The following is a 21,846-nucleotide window of genomic DNA, read 5'->3' as shown; positions in this document are numbered from 1 at the left end:
TGCATGGGTGGTAAGCGCGTCACAGTGATCAAAACCCTGATTTCTTTTAGCTTGAACCAAACACTAGAAAATAAGAGAATTTTTTCACACATCACATTGATTTCTTTTTTTTAAAGTTAAATCAAATTTAGAAAAGTGATAGAAATTACTTATAACTCGAAACGAATAATTTTTTTTTCTTCTATAAAAGCGAAGGAAATACAAAAAAAAAAAAATTTGAAGGAAATATGTTTCCTTTCAACTATGAAAAAGAAGAACACGTGCGCTGCGCGTGACTCGGCTCCGCGATATATATATATATTCACGTCTCGACGTACTGAAACTAGGGCTCGAGCTTCTCCCGCCGCCGTCATTTCCTTCCTCCCAGCTCTCGGTAAGATCCCAAAACCCTAATTCTCTTTAGGTTTTCTCAGCGCCATTCGCCGTTATCTGTTCATTTTCCACAAATGTCGGTGTTTTACTCACGATCTACGCTCTAATCTTTGCTTTTCTGAAGGAGCGAGGTGAGGAAAAAGAAGGGTTTTTTTTTTTAAAAAAAGGGAAACCCTAAGGGAGCACAGATCCAACAAGGACGATGAGGTCAGCGTCCATTCTAAATATCCGCATGAATTATTTCGATGTCCGTTTCGGAATTATGATTTGGTTCTCATAGTATTGTGTGGTGTGCACTCTATAATCTTGACGATGCGAGAAACGCTAACGAGATTGATGATTGTTGACAAAATGACGGTTTAATACGCATAGAAATGAAGTAATCTGTTGTGGGTATTTTTTTTAATTAAAATTTGTTAAGTGAGAAAATGAAGTTGATCTCTGTTGTTAGCTTTATTGTTATAAAGCGAGAAATCATAGTTCCAATATGCTTCAACAATCCGAGCAACACGGTCTCCAGGTTCCATAACGGTCCAAACAATGTTGTTTGAATTGTTGAAGCATCTTGACACTGTTGTTTGGATTGTTGGAGTTTCTTGACATTGTGTTGTTGTTTGGAATATTGCGCTTGGTTTCTTGATTTAGAACGGTGAAGTGAGAAATTGAGGACATTTAACTGTGTTCATGCTTTATTTGGAATGTTGTGTTAGATTTCTTGATTTACAATGCTGAAGTGAGAAATTGGGCACATTTGACTATGTTTCCATGCTTTATGTGGATTTTTGTGTTTGACTTCTTGGTATAAAAAATTAGAATGCCATAGTGAGAAACTTGCACGTTACATTTATATGCTTTCTGAGATATTGTTGAAGCATTTGCATTCAAGATATGAACATGAGAATGACTGGCAATTCAATGTATCATTTGATTTGTAATGAAATATGCCAGAAGCCTTAATTATTGTGTAACAGAGGTTATATTTATTCCAAAATTTTGCACAGTTAGCTAGAAAAATGCAAATCAGAGAGATTATTTTTTGTTTTTCGTTGGAGAAAATGTCTGGTTTGTTTTGATAATTGTGATCCATCTATTCCTATCTGTCTATATTTCTCACTGGTTTGAATTTATTTCATAATTATTAAGCTGATTGTTGAATCCTATATGTTGTTTCATGATCCGCAATTTCTATGGTTTAGATTAGGGTTATTGGCACTGTTATACCCTCAAGTTTTCACCCTTTTTAACTTTGATACCCCATAGTGTTTTTTGACCAATAAATAAGCAAAATTGATTTTTTTTATACTCAAAAATTTCTTACTGGTGTCATTTTTCTGACTTTAGGGTATTTTCGGGCAAGAAAATTCAGGATATTTAAGTTAAATGTGGTGTAAACTTTGGGGCATTTAAGTGTAAATGACCCTTTAGACTATTATTCAATCTCATTATAGAATATTAGAATGCACTTTTTATTTTGTATTAGGTGCTATTCTTCTTTTTATATGTTACCATGTTATTCTTGAAACAAATTAAGATTGACATTCAAAGTTAACAGCTTTTCACTGAATGGTCTTATGTTATTTTTCACCTCCTACAGCAAGTTGCAGAGTGATGTCCTACGGGAAGCTGTGTCCCAGCTCAAGAATGATTCTAATACAAAGAAACGTAAGTTTACTGAAACAATCGAACTTCAGATTGGTCTGAAGAACTATGACCCCCAGAAGGACAAGCGTTTCAGTGGTTCAGTGAGGCTGCCACACATTCCTCGTCCGAAAATGAAGGTTTGCATGCTGGGTGATGCCCAACATGTTGAGGAGGTAATACATATTTGGAAATTCGTTGGAAGAATTATTTCATGTGATAATATTTTTTTATGTTCATCAACACTTTATTATACTCTACTCATTTGATTATTATTTTAATATCATTGTTGTACCTCCAGGCTAATAAGATAGGACTAGAATGCATGGATGTTGAGAGCCTTAAGAAGCTGAACAAGAACAAGAAATTGGTGAAGAAACTCGCTAAGAAATTCCATGCCTTCCTTGCATCGGAGGCTGTCATCAAACAGATCCCACGTCTCCTTGGCCCTGGCCTCAACAAGGCAGGCAAGCACTTTTTACTTCCCTCTTTTATTAAGCGCTGAGTGTATTGAACCAATTAGTATCGAGGGTTCCAAAAGTTATGTTTTAAGAGGTAGATTGCCTCAGTGGGTAGTTTTTTTGGTTCATAGTAGCTTCCTGGAATCCTTAGATTTTATCAATTGACCCTCAATTGAGTTAAATAGAGATAAATTTTTTTTATAAAGCTGCTTCCATAATTCTCGATAAAGGTTCTGTTTCTTTTGTTGTATTTTCCTCCAAACATTTGTTTAGAACTAGTATATCTGCTACCTTTGGTACATGATAAATTGATGTTATATACTTGTCAAATAAATTCCTTATTCTCTCTAGTGTTTTTGTCATATGAGACCCCAAATGTTTGTTAATGCTATATTAGTCTTCCAAATCTCTGTTTAAACCCCAAATCATCATATTTTTGAATTAGACTCCAAATCCATTATGTTAAAATTTAAATTAAACCCTAAATTTATTTAGTTGTAGATGTGATCCCCAAATCTATTAAGTTCTTAGAGAAGACCACTATTTTAAACTAATATGGAGATTTAAGGGGGTCTAATATAGAATTAACAGAGATTTGGGGTTCTAATATGACAGAAGCCCTTCTTTATGAACTGCCTATACTTGTGTTGATCTCTTGTTGCATGAGCCATTCCTTGTAAGTATTTCCTTGCCCGCACCTTGTACTTTTTTGCTAATAAACTTACATCATGAGCCTTATATGGGCTCATACAGTGTGCTTTGTCCCATGTTGACATCATGCATCATGAAATTTAACTTTAATTCTTCGTCGCTGGAGTCTAAAGTCAATGAGACCAAGGCCATGGTGAAGTTCCAGCTGAAGAAAGTTCTTTGCATGGGTGTTGCTGTCGGAAACTGTGCTATGGATGACAAGCAAGTCTTTCAGAATGTGCAACTTAGTGTCAACTTTCTCGTTTCCCTTCTCAAGAAGAATTGGCAGAATGTAAGTTGTTTCCTTTCTTCGTATAAAATGGGTTTATAATTATCTGTTGATGGTCATCCTTTTAACAACTTCACTAAAATTACCCTCGTTGTTAATGTTGAAAGCTCTTTCGAGTCATCATACAAAGGGTTCTTAAAAAAGTAGAGTAGGCTCAGTTATTTTAATTGATCTGCTTCAGCTTGTACGAGTCTCATTTCTCGTGTGTTTTCGATTATCATTATGATCGTCTATATTGGACTTTTCAGGTAAGATGCTTGTATCTGAAGAGCACCATGGGGAAGCCTATCCGAATTTTCTAAGCTGCATCTTCCAGCAGTTTTGAACCCCGCGAGTCATGGGGAAATTTTCCTGTTGCTTTTGTTCCTGTTATTTTCTTCATGTTATCAACTATTGTGATTCCATTGGAACTTTGTTTTCTTTGAGCTTATTAGAAGGTAGAGATTTGATGAATTACATTTTTGAGACCTTTCAATTGATATGGATTTCCCCCTTGTTTGGAAGCAGGCATAGTAGTTTATTATAAGACACCTCTCTCTCTCTCTCTCTCTCTCTCTCTCTCTCTCTCTCTCTCTCTCTCTCTCTCTCTCTGTGTGTGTGTGGGGCATTCATTTATTTCTTTCAGGGTGACGCTACAGGCACACCCTCTGCCACACCTCCGGCCACACCCCCTCTCCCTCTACAGTGCAGGGGGCCCACCTGAGATTTTTTAAAAATCTTAGGTGGGGCCTCCTGCACTGTAGAGGAAGAGGGGGTATGGCCGGAGGAGGTGTGCCTGTAGTGTTTTTCCTTTCAATATGCCATACTCTATGTTGCATGGGTACTTTTAGGTGGAGCCGTACCCGTGTTGTATCTGTGACCGACACCAAAACTTTAGCGGGCACTTTGGATATTTGCATACTCTTATCATATGATACATAGTTTATCTTACACTTCACATGCAATTTTTTAAACTTGCTGGACGTAAGTTGGGTTCATTTCAACTTATACCCAGTTTAAAACTATGAATATAATGGGTCTTTTGGATATCTAAGTTAGAAAAAAATGAGTAATTTTCTAATTTATAGAGTTATCTTATAAAAGAAATATGTAAATGCTATTTTGTAGCGTGTGAAATGAAAATTGATCGTGTACCTGCACGCCACTTTTTATGAATTTGTCCTGTTAGTAGTTTTACAAAAGTTCTTCCCATACATTTTGATTTGAGGAAATTTTATATCATTATCTAATCGGTATCATATGTAACAAACATTATATTTGACATCCAAAGCTCTAAGAAATTCACCCAGTTTTTAAGATATTACAACCGTTCGATTGGATTCCCTTGGATCCACACTGCCATGAAAGACAACCGGTACAACATTAAAGTGTAATATGCAGGCAGACTGCATTATTTTCATTGCATTTGTGCTCATAAACAGCATCTGATGCCTGAACGTATTCTTTCAAAATTTTATTGTACAGTAAACAGACCAACTGAAAGTTACGAGCCATGAAATATGATCAGTGATCCTGTTCCAGTGTAGCTTATACACAATAATACACACTCAATTGGCCCTGTTACAAAAATGTCATCGTTATTACACATCCTCGGTCAATCTTATTATAATAATTCAACAAGAATCATCCCCTCCCGGGAAATGAATATATGCTGCCATCACAACGAGAAGGTAACTCTCTACTTGACCATAAAAGAGCTTTTACAGCTGCATCCTCCGACAGCACTAGGATTTGTTGCTACCTGCGTTAACAAACATACCGGTAAAAACTACTACAGGGCGACATTAAGGGCGACAAAATGTTGGATCCAAGATGATGATAATCTAGAAATATAATAGATAAAGCATGTTTTGACTATACGCAGCTGATATATTATCGCGAAAGGCAGATCTAATAAAAATTGATGCAAATCGACCTTACAAGCAAGGAAAAAAAAAATCAGTGTGGGTCGAACATTTTCTTTTTCTAAAGCCCCCGCAAAAAAGCAAAATGTAAGAAAAACAAAGGTCAGCATGTGCAACATCAGAAACGGCATAAAACAACAATGAGTTACGGAAAGCAAATCCAAATTAGTAAAAGAACCGATATGAGCTTAAGTCAGATTAAGCTAATCCTATGCATTTTCAAGCGTTTGGATAAAAAAGTTTTGAGAAACAATCAGTGTTCAGAAAGATGAAAGCGGGTTAAAATGAGTTAATCATTTCTTTTTCAATAAACATGATTTTCTAATCTTCGCAAACTAAGAATGCGCGTGCATTTAAGCTTTAGTACGATTCATCAGCTGATGCAAGCAAAAAGATAACATTGCAATGATGGTACATGTGGTTCAAAATCATCTACCTTTTAAAAGAGGGAGTTCATGAAAAAATTTTCCTTCCCCAAAATACCCTTCAACCAATTTAAATATACCAAAGTTGTCCCTTATAATCGTTAAACCCTAAATTTTCCGTCGGTTACGCCCCATCTCCGCCCAACAGTTCATCGGTTACCCTTCTCCTCAGCTTATCTCCTCAGTTCATCGGTTACGCCGTCCCACGATCTTAAAGATGAGTATTATTACCCTAATCATCAACACCATACCTCCGCCATCATCTCCTCAGTTCTCAGAATTTTTGCATCGGTTAGGATTAGGAAGGAATTTCATTGAAGAAGGTATTTCTAAATTTTACCTATGATTTTTAAATTTAAAACGAATTCTATCTATGATTTGAAGCCGATTATACTTATGCATAGATCAATGATACAAAATCTGGTAGATCTAACCAAGCTATGACATGGCCTGGAAAACAAGGGTTTTCTAAAGTTTCTCATAGAGGAGGCAAGCGGTCTGGGTCGGTTGAAACAATTACAAAGCCCCCTGGCACTCAGACATCCACATGTAGAACTGTAGTTGGTAACTAAGAGAATGAGTTCTTCGTGGAAAGAAGATGCTAGGAGTTCTACTGCTGGATCAATGAGTGCTAACAAGACCTCTGTTGGTTCTTCCCGCAATCGAAGGTCAAGTAATGGATTGTTGGCAATTGGTGTTTCTGGAGTTCAGAAGGAAACTAATTTGGTTAAGGCTGGCTCTGTTAACAGGAGTGCGCCTATTGATCTTATTGATTCTTTCATCAACTTTTTCCTTTCCAATTTGATTACTGCGCTCAACAGGATTTTGAGTATTGATCTTATTGATTATTGATTCTTTCATCAACTTTTTTTCTTTCCCATTTGATTTCTGCGCTCAACGGGATTATGGTGGAGAAGATCGTGCCCCCTTCAAAGACCTCAGCTGGGATCTTGCTTCCCGAGAAAACCGCCAAGGTACCATCTTTAAATTCCGTGCCTTTTGCCAAATTTTGCCGTTTTCCACCAATTTTGTTACTGGGTCTTGCTCCAAAATTGAAACTTTGACATGGGTGACTTTTTTCTTCTGTTAATTGGTTTGTTTGGTACTTATGTGCTTATTTTCATTGTTTTTTAATCAAATGGTTGCTAATTTGGGAATTTTCATGTGTCTAGATGATTATGCATTTTCATGTATATATTGTTGTATACATGATGCAAAACGAAATGCATTAGAAATTTATTTGTTAGAAGTATGAAACAAAATTATGCAGCATTGTCAATCTATAGAAATGTATTGGGTCTACTACTGTTATGTTTGTTATAGAGTTAAAAGAACACTTGACAAAGAAACCTTTCACATCTCGGAACAAGACATGCTAAGACAAGGTACTTGTGCAGGCTAAAGCTATCTTTTATTTGTGGTGTACTTGATCTTGTTATTTGGCAGAATCGTTTTGTATTCGTTTGATATATATGTAGCTTATTGTCCATTGATTGCGTTAATGAGTTATCGATGGAATGTAACATGGTACATTCTATTTCTAATGGAGACGAAGAACATAAGGACTGGATGGAGTTTACCAGTTAAAAATCTCACAACTTGTAATTTCTTTTTGTTCTTTATGGTCCACTATTGTGCTTTGACAAAACTTACGCCTTCCTTTTCTTCAATATAATTTGTTTTCCTCGCATTTGAATCCAGTTTCCTATTGTTGATTGCAATCTACCTTCCTAGAACTTGTATTTAAGGCTCTACAGGATGCAAGTATTGATCAAATAAAAAGTAATTACTGATGCTTATGAATTTAAAAATAGTTACCATTGATAACTCTTAAGATGTGTAGAAGTTACACGAGCAGTTGAAATCCTCTTATATGCAAACAGTAACCACAACTTTGAATCTGGGTTGGCATTAGAAATTACTGATGCTTATGAATTTAAAAATAGTACCATTGATAACTCTAAGATGTGTAGAAGTTGCACGAGCAGTTGAAATCCTCTTATATGCAAACAGTAACCACAACTTTGAATCTGGGGTTTTATTGTATAAGCGCATGGGTGTGGTCTAAACTTTATACATATGGTAGAGTGAAGAAGTTGCTTGCGCAAGGTGTATCTCAAATCGGTATCATGAAAAAAAACCTTATCAGATCGATATGTGCCACATTTATTGCTTAAAAATTCCTTCATCCAAGCAAATAAAACTAATTTATCATGATAAGTCATCTTGTCGAAATACATCAATAGATACAAACTTCTCCAAAATGTTAGATTTAAAATTACTAACATTAGCATTATCTTTCTTTCAAATGTTGTTTCACTTATTTTAGCTGTCTTTATTTAGTCTACATGCTATAATTATTCGTGTATCCAACTTTTATTAGTGATTGGACTTGCCTTCTGGTAGTTCTGTTACTTCATATTTTTGATTAACTGTTAGTTTGAATCACTTTTCTTTTCTAGATAATTTTAATCTATTGAATGCAGGCATATTGCATACAATTGTATTTAACACAGCACTAGGACTTGTTCGGCCAAACGATGTAGATTGTGAACTTTTTGAAATTACTTATGTGAGTAATTCTCCACCTTTAATGTACATGATATATAGGTCCTTCTGTTGCTCATTCCAATTAAATGAATCTTGTGAACTTGTAGAAGAAAACTGGACAAACCAATGTCTAAACATATTTTGATCTGCTGACGAAGAGTTAACTGAGTAACATGAACCCATGCTTGCAAGGAATCCCAAAAACAAAGAGAGGTAACTTTTACTTTAAATGAAATATTCCATGTTTTGCGACAATCTGAGAATTCTCTTCTGCAGCCTCAACTGACGCAAGCCTAGCACGAAGAGAAATTTGTCGCTGTTATGATTCACCCAACGTATGTGTGAATGAAAAGTGCCAGCTGCAACTTCCTCTCTTGAACTCAAGGTGGTACTTTATTGTTGTTAAGTAATTTTTATTCTGTAATGGCAGTTTAAATTTCATTAAAGTTTCCGCCATTAGACCTGGAAATTTTCTATCATTAACGAACTTACTTGAGAAAGTATATGACTTTTTACTCAAATTCTTTTCATTTTAGTAGTCAATAGAAGTAAACATGGTTCCGTTGTGAAACCTGTGCTAAATGAGGGTATCTGACAATGAAAACATGTTCAACAAGTAAAAAGTAAGATTTGATAATTTTAGTATAAAGCAATCAATATTTGGCTTTAATCTATTTGTATATTTCCTTTGCTTCGTTTCCACTTATTGTGGAGGTACTCTAGGTTTTAATCCAATGTTTAGATACTAGAAAAATAGCTTTATTAGTCCTATACAGAGACGATAAAGTGAGCTTGTGTTGACTTATGTGAGAGACTACTACACAACTATTGATTTTAGTTGTGAAGCCTAAAATAATTTAAAATTTTAGAGTGAAATACCAACTACTTAGATTTATCTAACACGGTAGGGACGCAGATCTTTGGTAAAACCCTCAGTTTTGTTTTTTCCATTGGAAACCAAATTGCACTGCGATTGCATACTGGGGTTATAAACAACGCTATTTATGGATAACCACAATAATTTACTAATAAGTAGACTGCTATTGATGGTTCTTTATTTATTAAGGATTAAGGATCTGAATTGGTTTTTGTCTATGAAAGACCCAATTCAATTAGCTTGCCTTAATTGCAACGATTAGAATCCAGATTTCAATCATTTTCCAACTTGAGTAGTTTTTATTTGGATCTTTCTCATTTGACCCAATTCACATCTTATTGGAATCGATAAAGTTCCCAATCAACATTAGATATATTATTGTCGTATGACATACATAGACATTGACATTCATGGTTGGTGCTATATCGACTTTTGTGCGATTGTGTTATCATAAATTCTATTATTTACGTTCAAATATTTAAGTTCGGGTCCACATATATGAAAATCCTAAAGTATCAAGTTCTTTGTGTAAATAATTTTGACTCAAACTCGGCTTTTGATTTTGTTATAAAGATTTTCCCTACTCAGTGAACAACTTCTGCCCTAACTAAATATTAGTATAAATAATATTCGTGTTAAGCTAGGAATTTAGGAACTTCAGAAATGCAAATGGACGTGAAGTCGGATATCTATCTAAGGCATATTTTTCCATACTGTGAATATCAGAAATCTTTGAGGGTGCTTCAGCATTGCTGCCATTTCATCATTTAGCCAAACTGCTGCGTGATTTAAGACATGGGGTTACTATAGAAAATTTGGATCTTTACCTAGCTGAAGATAAGACATGTTTCCTTTTGATAGATCTATCATCACTTAGAATAAAAGTAATAACCCTAAGTGCTTAGAATAAAAGTAATAACATTACATTATTTTCTTCGTATTTTCTTATCATAGATTGCAGATGAACCTGTGTCAAAGCTGCTTTTAGGCAGGAGCTGACACCAGTGAAACTGATAGAGATGGAAATACAGTGTTCCACTTGTGCCTGAAAGCAAGTCCTTTTCGTTGGAATTTAAGGTAAACTAAAAGCTGCTAGAACATAACTTATGTTTGCACTCATTTACACAATGTTTTACTTGTGTGGTATTTTTTTGTAGGCTTGGGTGGCTCTCTCTCAACCATGGTGCCAAAGTATCTCAACAGAATCTGTTACGACTTACAACAGTTCATCCGTGGTAGAGACATGTAACTGAATCTCTGGTACCCCTTTTGGACTTAATTGTTTGTATTTATCCTACCATGCTATCTTCTCTTTGCACATTATGTTTACTTTCTCAGGAAATAAAGACTGATAGATTTGATAGGTTCACAAGACATCCACTTCATTATCAACCCCGCAAACCAAGGATTTGGTATGGCTATCTGCATGTATATAACTTTAACTAGCTATTGTGCATTATTTTTTTGACTCTTGTATTGTTTCTGCAGTATTTCATGAGAGGACATTCAAGTAGACCATAATCATGGCATATTTTGGGTTGCGAACAAGGAGTTAATTGAGTTACATGTACCTATGTTTGCAAGTTATCCCCAAAACAGAGAGAGGTAAGTATCGCTCCCGGTAATTTTTATTTTAGACATGGAATTCCCTATTTGCAACAATCTGAGAATTATTTTCTGCAGCCTCAAACTGATGCAATCTTAGCACGAAGATGGAGGTTTTTTCCTGATTCACTGTCATTATTTTCCGTCACTTGTGCGAGAGGTGTCATTGCAACTTTGCCCATGGGGAGGGTGAGCTGAGTCATGGCTCGCTTGAACCCAAGTAGTGTCTCCTTTCAGAACCTTTAATAGGTAAGTAATTCTTTTTTCGCACCTTCAGTTAAAGTTTCTTTACAGTATTCATCATTGTACGTAAAAATGTGCTGTCATTTGCTATAAAAACAGTCAATAATCAGAAGGCTTTAATTGGGGCCTCCTACTCTCTGTTGACTCAGGTCTGTTAGTATTTAAATTACAATGCTTTTTTTTTGTTCTCTATTTCACCTGACAGAAAGAGGTTCTTACATTATTCTCACTTGAGATTTTCCTCTCGTTTTCTCATTTACAAGCTGAAATTGGACTGGTGGAAGACACCATAGCGATCACCTCTAAAGCAGGCAACCATTCGCACTAAATTTCCAAGGGCTAACTTCATGACCACTATAATTCCTGAATCTAAAGGGATTAGCCACTTATTGCTCCTAAAATTTTTGGGCGGTACTTTGAACTTTTGATGCTAAAGAATCTAAAGGGATTAGCCACTTATTGCTCCTAAAATTTTTGGGCGGTACTTTGAACTTTTGATGCTAAAGGAGTTCGATCTCCAAAGTGTTGTCTGCTCCTAAAATTTTTGGGCGGTACTTTGAACTTTTGATGCTAAAGGAGTTCGATCTCCAAAGTGTTGTTCGACATTTCATTGCATTGAAGTTATCCTATTCTCTTATTTGAATGGTTGTAACATACATCCAAATGATGGAGAAATTATTCCATCTAGGAATGTGCCGTTTATATGCCAATAGAACAATATAGAGACGATAAGTGGCTATCACTACACATTAAGAAAAAGAATCTGTGATTAACCATAAAACTTGAGTGCTTGATTTTAACTTGAGTGCTTGATTTTCATCTTGCTTACAGTCATGAGTTTTTCGCTATAGGCACATGACAATGATGATCCAATGAGATATTAGGCGACATAACAAGTCGGCATAGCTTGAATCATGAAGGAAGCCAGTCAACTAACTCTTTATTGAGCTTTCGTTTTGGGTATGAACCAATTTTCAGCATAACAATTTTTAAACATATTAACATTACTATACATACATTCTGATGCTGAAGAAGTGGGTTATTTATTTGCCTAAGCCTCATCACAGCATCTGCTACTTGCTCAACATGCATCCATCCAGCAAAAGATATAGGGTTTATGTAGCCTTGTATTTGGTGAATGATTGCTACTTGTTCATTACGTTTATCGACCAGGTCATTGACAAAATTATGCAATCTCTTTTCAATGAGATATTAATCGTCTCTAATGGAGTTGTGGAGATTAGTGAACCAAACACAGAAGCTATTGACAAAGAAGAACAACACGTTGAAGAGAAGGCAACCGGGCCAAGCAAACCGATAGACCGTATAGTTAATGATCAATGGATAGCCAAACAAAGGGAAAAGACCTCTGGAAAATACATAGGAAACACAAAGTGTAGTCAAAAGCTTCGAGATGAAAGGAAAATCAATGGCTTTTGAAAGAAATCAGTGCAAAGACATAGAAAGCCTATAACGTCATAAGCTTGGATTTACATCCACATCATCAAACATTACTTTTACGTATGTTCTTGTTATAGTATTTAATTGATCAATCACCTTGTAAATACAATCACTCTACTATCGCATAATTGATTCCTAAATATAAATTTATTGTTCAAACAGTTTGAATTTTTAGCTTTTGTTCATATACTAGCAATATTGTGTACATTCAATAAATTTATAACAAATCTTTCCATAAATATAATTAGAATTTAAAATAATATTAAAAATTTTACCACGTGCATTGCACGTGTAATCCAACTAGTAAAACTAAACATGAGAGTTTGACATTATGTAAATGCACTGTTAATGAATATACTAACCACGAAGGCTGAACGAATCAACTCTTCCACATAGTCAACAGTGGCACCTTTTACAAAGTCATAGGAGATATTGTCAACCACTAATTTGACGCCGCCTTTCTCAAAAACCCTGAAAATATAACAAAAACACAAAAGACACCTACATAAGAAAATGATTCCAAGCTTTCTCAAATAAAAAGATCACAGTAGTTTCTGAAGCTAGAAAAGCACCTATCATCTGTATTTCTTTTGTCATCCAGTAAAAAGACATATTGGAAACCGGAACACCCACCAGTTTCTACACTTAGTCGCAGCATCTTTTCGCATCCAGATGCTTGTTTTGCTTGTAGCTCTTTCAATCTCTGCAAGGAAAAAAAATAGTTAAGACATACAAAATAGGAACAAGTAAGACTGTTGTAAAATATTTACATTTGTAAATTTAAAAAAAAGAAAAAAATAAATAAATTCTTATTTTTGGGTTTTGAACTATTTGGCATATATGAAACAAATTCCAGAAGGAAAACGTTAATAGTTCTTACTAAAAGCTGTTCAAATAGTTCTTACTAAAATCATGCTCTTCACCCAGAGATAGGTGAAGAGCATGGTGTCTCTCAGCTCCCAGATTGGTTGATGTATGATTATTCTTTACCATTGAAAACTTGTTGATTGGTCTACACGTCTAGTCCATAACACGTTTCCACTAGGAAATACTGTTCTTAATAAGTTCCCAAGGTGCATGAAAGCTCATAGCATGGCACAACATGGTAAATACTACTATTATACTGATAATATGTATTAGTCCAGTAAACTTCAACTTAAGCCAGTATTTGAGCCTTCACTAATGATAGTGAACAAAGATTCTCTACAGCAATATGGATTCTTCTAAACAACGATTTCTGAGATTCAGGGAAGAGTTCCTGAGTCCTATAACTAATGCCAAATGTCTAACACTTGTATTTGCCTATCCCGTGTCTCTACGACTAACTCCTTTGTTATCCTAAAATTGGCAATCCATGTCAACACTAGCCCCGTTTAAGGGAGGAAAAAAAGAAGTTGCAGGATAAAGTACAATAGTCAAGAAGTAAGCAACAAGCAACTATTCTGCCAATAAGAATGCCTGTCTACGTTTTTGGATAGGCATCCTTGCTATCTGTTGTCCCTTACATCTTTCATTTCTCAACTTAATCTTCTCTCTTCCCACTTATCTTGCTTGCAACCATTATATCTCAAAAGATAAGCATAAATTGACACATACAACCATAAGCCTCATATTCTTTTCCCACATTATCTTTACGTCCCTTATCTCCATCTTTTTCTATTATCTTCATTGTATTGTTATTGAACTGGTTTTTGATATCATAAGGAACTTAAGGATTGCCTTGCAGTTGATAAGTTTTTTTAATGCAATGACACTAATAGCTAATATCTTCCTCTCTTGTTTAATTAGTGACTTGTATAAATTGTCTCTATGATTTGTACTATAGAAGTGTATCAACTATCAAGCTCATTATTTTCGAAAACCTTCATAGTAGCATTTTGTATTTTCATGGTCTTTTTCAACATAAATAATTTCTAGAACAATCAAGATTATACTTGGCATTTGAAGCCTATAGTTCACTTCTCTTTTACGTCACGCACTTCATGCAAGTATATGGATATTGCTAATTGGTTATCCAACTTGTTCAGTTTTTTTAAGAAGCTTCTCTATCTCGAGCTTTGCTTCAAAGCTGACTTTGTTTTGGTGATACCTTGAATGCTGGTGATGGTAAAATCATAAAACGTAATCATCTCATCTATCCTTTTCCACCCCAATGCCCCAGTACAAAAAAAAAAGACCCCCCACATCGCCCTCCCAAAGAGAAAAGGGTTCTCCATCCATATTGTAGACGCTGCCTAGGTAGCCTTACAAAGGCACGGAATATGTCATTTTAAAGACAGATGCAACATGACATCTTAAACAAACAAGGTAACATGATTATTCTACATGTAACTATTGCATTATCCAATGGCATAATAGTCAATGCAGGCAATAAAAATCTGAAATATGTTTAATAGGTGGTTGAAGCTATACTTGAGAACATTTCCCTCAGATTAGAAGATTGTTTAGAGTGTGCATATGCACAGCCATGAATGATATCATGCCTGGATGCATACACACTCTCTTTCTACCAGAATAGCCCAGATTAACAAATCTTTTTATCTTGGAAAATAATAGAAACATTCCAAAAGTGCAAAAAAATCAATGTCTAACAAGATCGAGCAGGGCATAACGAAAGCTGAAGCAATTACCGTTCACTTTAAGTGTAGGTACTCACTGAATATAGTGAATGACCAGCTCATTTGATAGTTATTAATTACTTTGAACTTAACTTGATTAAACAATAATAGGTCATTTGAATTTTGAATACTCATCTAAGGTTGGAAATGATGGTAGATATAAAGCATATCATCAATCTTCTCTTCCATCCATTATCCTTAATATTTTATCAATAAACTGGCAAAGATAAAGTTTGAACTCCCTTAATTGTGCTCGTATGCGCATGTTAGTCTAGTAATATCCCATTTGATAGAAGAATGTCAAAGATGCACCTATTTTGGTACTTGATGCACAAATAAAGGCACCCATAAGTACTGTCAATTAAGAGGGTATGTACCTGCATAATGATTCAGTAGTCTTCTATCACATAATAACTCAGGTATAAGTGGGTAATAAACATGTACAAGCGCATGCTTAACTAGATTAGCTGATGAATAAATCAAGACGCGAAGTGTGTGGAAGAACCAAACAAGTCGCCAAGGCCATCAGAGCAATTAAATGCAGTCCTAAAGCCTTCACATAAATTATAACCAAGATGAGTTAAAGGACACATGCATATCCATTAAAGAAGTATCCTGATTCCTGATTCCTGATTCTTAGTTCATAACTAGTTCTAATTTCAAGAACATAGACACAGGTCCTCTCATGCTTTACACTATACTTCGCTGAACAAAAAATAAGGCATATTTACAAGTGAAAATCATTATCCTACTATAATGTTAGATTCATGAGACTGAGCTCATCTTCAATAAACTTGACCAGAAATTCTAGAAATTTACACTGATTTCGATCAACTTCCAATTTACATATTTCAACCTTCAGCAGTCTAATATTACATAGTTACACCTTCAACGCACTTTATAATTCTTCTCTCTTTCAGCACACGCCATTAGGTGATTACATAATACCCTCTAGGAGCTATGCCATATACTTGAATTTTTGCTGCGTTAAACATGTAAACTTACAAATGATAAATTATTTTTGCATTTTCAGCATGGTCCTCAGAGCTGATTCTATGAATTATAAAATGAAGTGCCACAGTAGCTATAAATCTCAACGTGAATTGCTCTAGACCAAAAGTGTAATAACTAATAACCTGTTCTTTCTCTTTGTGATGCATAGTGTTCTTTTGTGATATTTGCATAGGCAAAATATCCTTCACGAAAACAACATTCACAATTTCTACTAGATTGGACACCCATAACCTTTACAGTAACTGCTTATATCAATAAGCGTCTCCACATGATCTAGTGGGAAGGCCCTTTCTACAAGCCTTTCTAGCTCTACAAGCCTAATCTAGAACCTTAGTGTTCGATGTGTTCTAAGTGGCTAATAATTGGCCAACTTGAACAGACACTCACTTTCGAATCTTTTTAGTCATAGACAAGTACATCTCCTATTTCAATATGTTTCCATTAATTTAATCATCGAAATTTGAGAGCATACTTAGCCATAACAGAACTGAATGGAAAATAAGGTTCTTAGCCAATTTGGAGAGGGATAAGATTATAATAAATGGAAAAAGGAGGAGAGGTAGACCTAAGGAAACTTGGTTGGAATCAATTTGAACTAGGTTGGATGCCTATAACCTCCACAAACTCCTGATATGTCCCTACAAATCTCCACATGATCTAGTGATAAGCCCTACAAGCCTTTCTAGCTCTACAAGTCTGATCTCATTCAAATCTTTAGTGTTCAACAAATCATAAGTGGGCAACCAATCAGCTAAAATCATCGGCTCTCTTGAACGTATGAGACACTCTCTTTCAAATCCTTTGCTCATAGCCAAGTCTATCCCCTATCCTATTTTCCTCCTTCAATTCAGTTATCAAATTTTGAAATGATATACAGGCCTAAAAAAAGCTTAAGGACTGATACAACTTATGTAGCCAATTACAGGATTAATGGAGCAAGGAGAACTAGAGACATATAAGAGGACTAGTTTGAAAAAATATGGCAGTGTTTGACTTAAATGAAAGAGGTAGCCCTAAACAATACTGAGTGGAAGAATAGGATTCACGTTGTTGCTTGTTGTTGAATATTTAGAATAGAGGTTTTGTTTTGACTGAGATTGAGTTGCTAAAGCTAATTTATCGAGTCATCGCAATCTTCCAAGTAAGAGTTTGATTAATGAACAGAAAATCAAGATTAATTGCTCACAATCCTAATCTGTTGTTCCTGCTTTTAACCTAAACTTTTCTTTCCCAGTCGCTTGCATTCATTTGGTCGGTTTTCCATGTTTAGCTATTAAAACATGTAACTATGTATTCTATTCTTTGGGAAGGGGGAAAATCTTGTAAATATATCTCATATACTCTAAACATTTCTCAATTTTCTAACAGCAAGTACCTCTATTTGTTCTTACAAATTGCAAACGTCATTTCCTAAAATAAAATGAAAAAAAAAATTGCAAACCACATAGTTAGTAAATTAACACTATCCGCTTTACTAAATGATATCTGAATCAAACACCACCCACCCACGCACCACCTGTTCGACCATTTGCCGTAGATAAAAATTTCAAAAAGCTTTTAACTTCATCCGTTCATTCATCAATTCCTACTACCAAAAACTAAAAAGAAACGCATTCCACTGAAAAAAAAAGAATAAAAAATTTAGTTGCATTTTCAATATAATAAATTTTTTTACCTTTTCTTCTTCTTTCAGCTATTTAACCCTAAACCCGTCGAAATTAAACGTATCAGTCCATTCCTTCATTAAAATTACCACAACCAAGCCCCCAATACCACTATACACACCCAAAAATGGAAAGGGGGTATTAACGTCATCCTAACCATCTTCGTAAGAAATACAGGACATTTAGGGGGAAATCTAGGGTTTTGGGACCTGGTAACTTACTTTGATGCAGCTCTCGGTCAAATGAATGGATTCTTCTTGAGATTCAGAGGAGGATGGAGACGAAGAAGCGTCGGCGGCGGCGGCGGAGGAGGAGGAGGAGCTGAGGAGCCTCGAGTTCTGACGGATTCGGCCGGCGATGAACGGAGTTAGGCGACGGAGCGCGGATCTCGTCGACATCGCTGGAGAAATTTTTGTGTGTTTTGGATTTTGTTCTTCGTGGTCGTTTGACGATGATGGGAGCTTTGTGTGCCGAGCACGGATCTGAAGCCCCATGCGGGTTATAAGGGAGTTTTTAACCCGACCCGACCCGTTCGAAGGAGAAACGTTGTGAGGCTTCCACGCGTGCCACGCTCGCTCCCTTAGAAACGAGGGGAGGAGCTAAAAGCCTAAAAGAGCAAAAAAGGTCGATTCTTTTTTGGCTAAAACTATAAGAACCCCCGTAACTTTGGGCGATTATCAGATGACCCCCCTTAACTTTGAAAATATCGGAAAACACCCGATCAATTGTAGGGGTTATCAGAAAATTTTCATTTTACAGATTCCTCTTCAGCATTGACATTTTATCAGAAAAGAACCCCAAAAATATTCATTTTTTAGGGAGTTTCTGAAAAAATATCAAGGTTAAAAAGGGCTTTTCTGATAATCCATAAACTTAATGAGGTTTTCTTGATGTTTTCAAAGTTAAGGGAGGTTGTCTGATAATTACCCAAAGTTAAGGGGGCTTTTCTTATATCTAGCTATTTTTTCAGCTAACTCTTTTTTCCCATTGTAAAAGTAGTCTAGGTTTTTTTTCGCTTTAGTTTGCTAAAATTGCTTAGCCTTTGATACCTAAAAAACTTTGACGTTTGATACCCTGAAATTTCTCAATCTCAGTCACATGTCGACGACTCGAAAGGCGTTACGTGTCGTCTCCTGGCTGAGTCGACTGCTTAACCACTCCACTCGGCCGACCAATCAGCCGACATCTTGCGAGGGCAACTCAAAAGGCGATACTTTTTGACCATCCGAAGAGTAGAAAGGCGACGAAATACCTCGAGCCTCGAGCCCCCTCATGTGCACTGATAACCAATCACCTCGCAATAAATGACATTAAATGCTCAATAGGCCCCATTATTCTTCTGCCCCTAATAGTATTTATGACACATCAGATCACGTCAGCACCACATGCCCCCTGTTACTTGGCATTAAACACCAAAGTGACCTCTCCTCAACTGCTCGGCTGACATATGTATAGTTAAAGTTGACTTGGCTGTCAGCCCATGCTCGGCCGAAGTTACCATCCTACCACTCATTTGGAGAGTTAGAGGACCTCCATCAATTCAATTAACTTCTTTGATTTGACTGTGTGATTCCATACATTAACGATGGCAAAACCACATATTTATTTCTTTTTCAAGGGCACTACTGAGATTAGCATAGCACACTACTAAAGAAGGATAAATTTGTGAAATTATTAATATAAATTCCAAATATAATAATAATAATAATAAAATGATACGAGACACGATTGGGGTAGAAATCCTTGATCCTTCACCGACACCATCTGTTTTGATTTTATTTTTTTCAAAATAAAAAATCTCCGCGTTTAACGTGTAATAAATTTAAGATAATAGTACCTCATTGTGAAGTTGGGTTCAGGGACTAATTGTTAAACAGCTTGTAAGACTTGAAAAACTGAATAGAAACTTCAAGATTTGGGGGACTGTTTCATAATATGTAAAATGTAAAGGGCTGACTTAGAGAAAACTAAGCTTTTATGTTGTTCCTATTTAGGTCTTATTTTTATTAAATTATCAAATTGGTATATTTTATAAGTCATCCTTTATCAGTTTGGCATTTTTTTTTCTCCGATGACCTTTTGGTATTAAAAACCTACCCATTCAGCAATTAGGCGTTTTCATTTTAAACCTACTCTAATTCTAACGTTAAATGGAATTTCGATAGGTTTAATGGTGAATTTAACGATTATTAAGAGCTAAAATGTGTTCTAAAATTGGCATGTGATGGCCGTATGAAAAATTTGGGGAAATTCTCATTCCCACATAATTGAGGGTATTAAAGTGTAAATTTTAAAAACTTTAAGGTATAAAGTGCCGCTAAAAACAATTGAGGGTATACAAGTGCAAAGTAGAGGGAACTATATGGTACTTTAAGTGCTATCAAGCCTTATTGGATTGCGAGCTAGAAATAGGCCGGAGAACACACAAGGGAATTGTTTGCAATTTTAGTCCTCTAAAATGGTCATCTATTTACATCAGATTTGATTGTAATTTCTTCAAGATGACTTAGTTTTAGAATATAACAAAGAGCTATGTGCAGATACACCTCTGACGCTTAAATTTATGTTTAACATGCATATACAAAATTGAGAAGAATTTTCTTTTCTTTCCAAATTCTAGAGTTCTCTCAAAAATAAAATGTATGTCCGGAATCCTGCAAACTTTATTCGAATGCACTTCTAGGGCAACTGTCTTTCCCACAAATATTTCAATAATTATACGGAGGGAAAAAGTTCAATTGCATTCCTTGACCAAAACAAATAGGCCATTAAGAGAAGTCGCCGCTTAACCAATAAACCGAATAAAATAGTACGGAGACCGCTACGTAATCACAACCATTAATTATCTAGTTGATGGTTGTGATTTTTTTTTCTTTTGAGTGCAAATAGGTACGGTGAGCATTAGATTTAGATTGAGGAGCGAAGTAGAATCTCTGGATAGCCCACGATCAGCGCCTGGCCGCCGCCGCCGCCCAACGAAGTCACCTCCTCCCACTCGCTCTCCTCCTCGTCGAGCCTGAACATGCTAACGTACTGGCTCTCCCGTTCCACGAAAACCGACGTGAGTCTCCCGTTACGCTCAACGAGGGAGCAGCGCAGAACGTCGCCGCCATCGTGCACGGGGCTCGGCCTGTCGAGGACACGCCACTCGCCCCGGGAGGGGTCGAACGTCGCGAGGCTTCCGTCGCTGGCCAGGCGGTAGAACCTCCCGTTGCGGAGCACGGGCGGCCGTGCTCGAGTGAGAGGCCGGACAAAGGCTTTCCGATGCTCGAGGTCGTCATACCTGTCAGAGTTTTGAAAATCGATTATCGATCAGAAGATCAAGAAAAATTTTAAAAGTTAGAATCATGAAGATAAAAGAATTAAGAGGTGAACCTGAGGTGTTGAGAGCCATCATGAGGACTTCTCTCTCTCTCTCTCTTGCTGACTAGCTATGGGTCGATATATATATATAGAGAGGTCCAAAACTTATAAAAACCCCGCAGCCTTTCTAATTAATACAATCAGGATTCTATTAGAAATCACAACAACATTGAGAATCACAATTAGAAAACTAGCTCCAGCTCAATCTTGCAACAGATATCGGTTTGTAAATTGCATTAGCCGTCGTGTATGCATGGTATCAGCTGATATGTTTCTTTTTTTGTTTCTCTCTCTCTCTCTCGATCATGATTTCTACGAGAATTAATTGTAGTAGTTGGGAAATTAGTCATAATCTAGGAAATTTTTTTATTAAAATCTGCCTCAAGTATTGACTTACTACTTACTTGCAAACATCTTATTGTGTAACTTTATTAAAATCTGCCTCAAGTATTGACTTACTACTTACTTGCAAACATCTTATTGTGTAACAACAACCATAAAATATTAAATTGTAATGCTCCTCTGTAATTTTAACAGTTTCGTGAGAGAAATTCGACCGATTTCTCGTTGATATTTTGCTTCTTTCGGAAAACAGTTTCATGCGTTCGTATTGCAAAAGAAATCCAAACTGAGCAGTATCTGAACAAAGCTGGAGTTCTCACGACTGCAATA

At 36.0% G+C, this 21,846-nt stretch overlaps 2 protein-coding genes and 1 long non-coding RNA gene across 4 annotated transcripts; 2 read left to right on the top strand and 1 right to left on the bottom strand.

Moving 5' to 3' along the window:
• Nucleotides 282-3,956, top strand: LOC109825763 (60S ribosomal protein L10a-like). Its single transcript, XM_020392651.1, has 6 exons — nt 282-373; nt 497-579; nt 1,967-2,186; nt 2,312-2,510; nt 3,272-3,453; nt 3,699-3,956. The coding sequence occupies exons 2-6, from the start codon at nt 575-577 to the stop codon at nt 3,750-3,752; spliced, it is 660 nt and encodes a 219-aa protein (XP_020248240.1). The 5' UTR covers nt 282-373; nt 497-574; the 3' UTR covers nt 3,753-3,956.
• On the bottom strand, nt 4,934-18,315 carry LOC109825276 (iron-sulfur assembly protein IscA-like 2, mitochondrial). Of its 2 annotated transcripts, none has more exons than XM_020392094.1 (4): nt 18,033-18,306; nt 13,088-13,218; nt 12,878-12,986; nt 4,934-5,191 (listed from the first exon to the last, which is right to left on the bottom strand). In XM_020392094.1, exons 1-4 carry the CDS (start codon nt 18,303-18,305, stop codon nt 5,129-5,131), a joined length of 576 nt encoding a protein of 191 aa, XP_020247683.1. In that variant the 5' UTR covers nt 18,306; the 3' UTR covers nt 4,934-5,128. The 2 variants fall into 2 exon arrangements, with proteins under 2 accessions (XP_020247683.1, XP_020247684.1); XM_020392095.1 differs by lacking the exon at nt 4,934-5,191 and adding an exon at nt 5,217-5,783 and having other exon boundaries at nt 12,821-12,986; nt 18,033-18,315.
• On the top strand, nt 6,181-11,072 carry LOC109825277. Its single transcript, XR_002242955.1, has 7 exons — nt 6,181-6,753; nt 8,266-8,351; nt 8,488-8,714; nt 10,161-10,466; nt 10,545-10,618; nt 10,695-10,811; nt 10,890-11,072. It is a non-coding gene; the product is annotated as an uncharacterized LOC109825277 (long non-coding RNA).

Source organism: Asparagus officinalis, chromosome 10, assembly GCF_001876935.1.
Source record: "Asparagus officinalis chromosome 10, Aspof.V1, whole genome shotgun sequence".
NCBI classification, from domain to species: domain Eukaryota; kingdom Viridiplantae; phylum Streptophyta; class Magnoliopsida; order Asparagales; family Asparagaceae; genus Asparagus; species Asparagus officinalis.
Note: the sequence above shows the minus strand (reverse complement) of the source record. Positions and strands in the feature narration are given on the sequence as shown.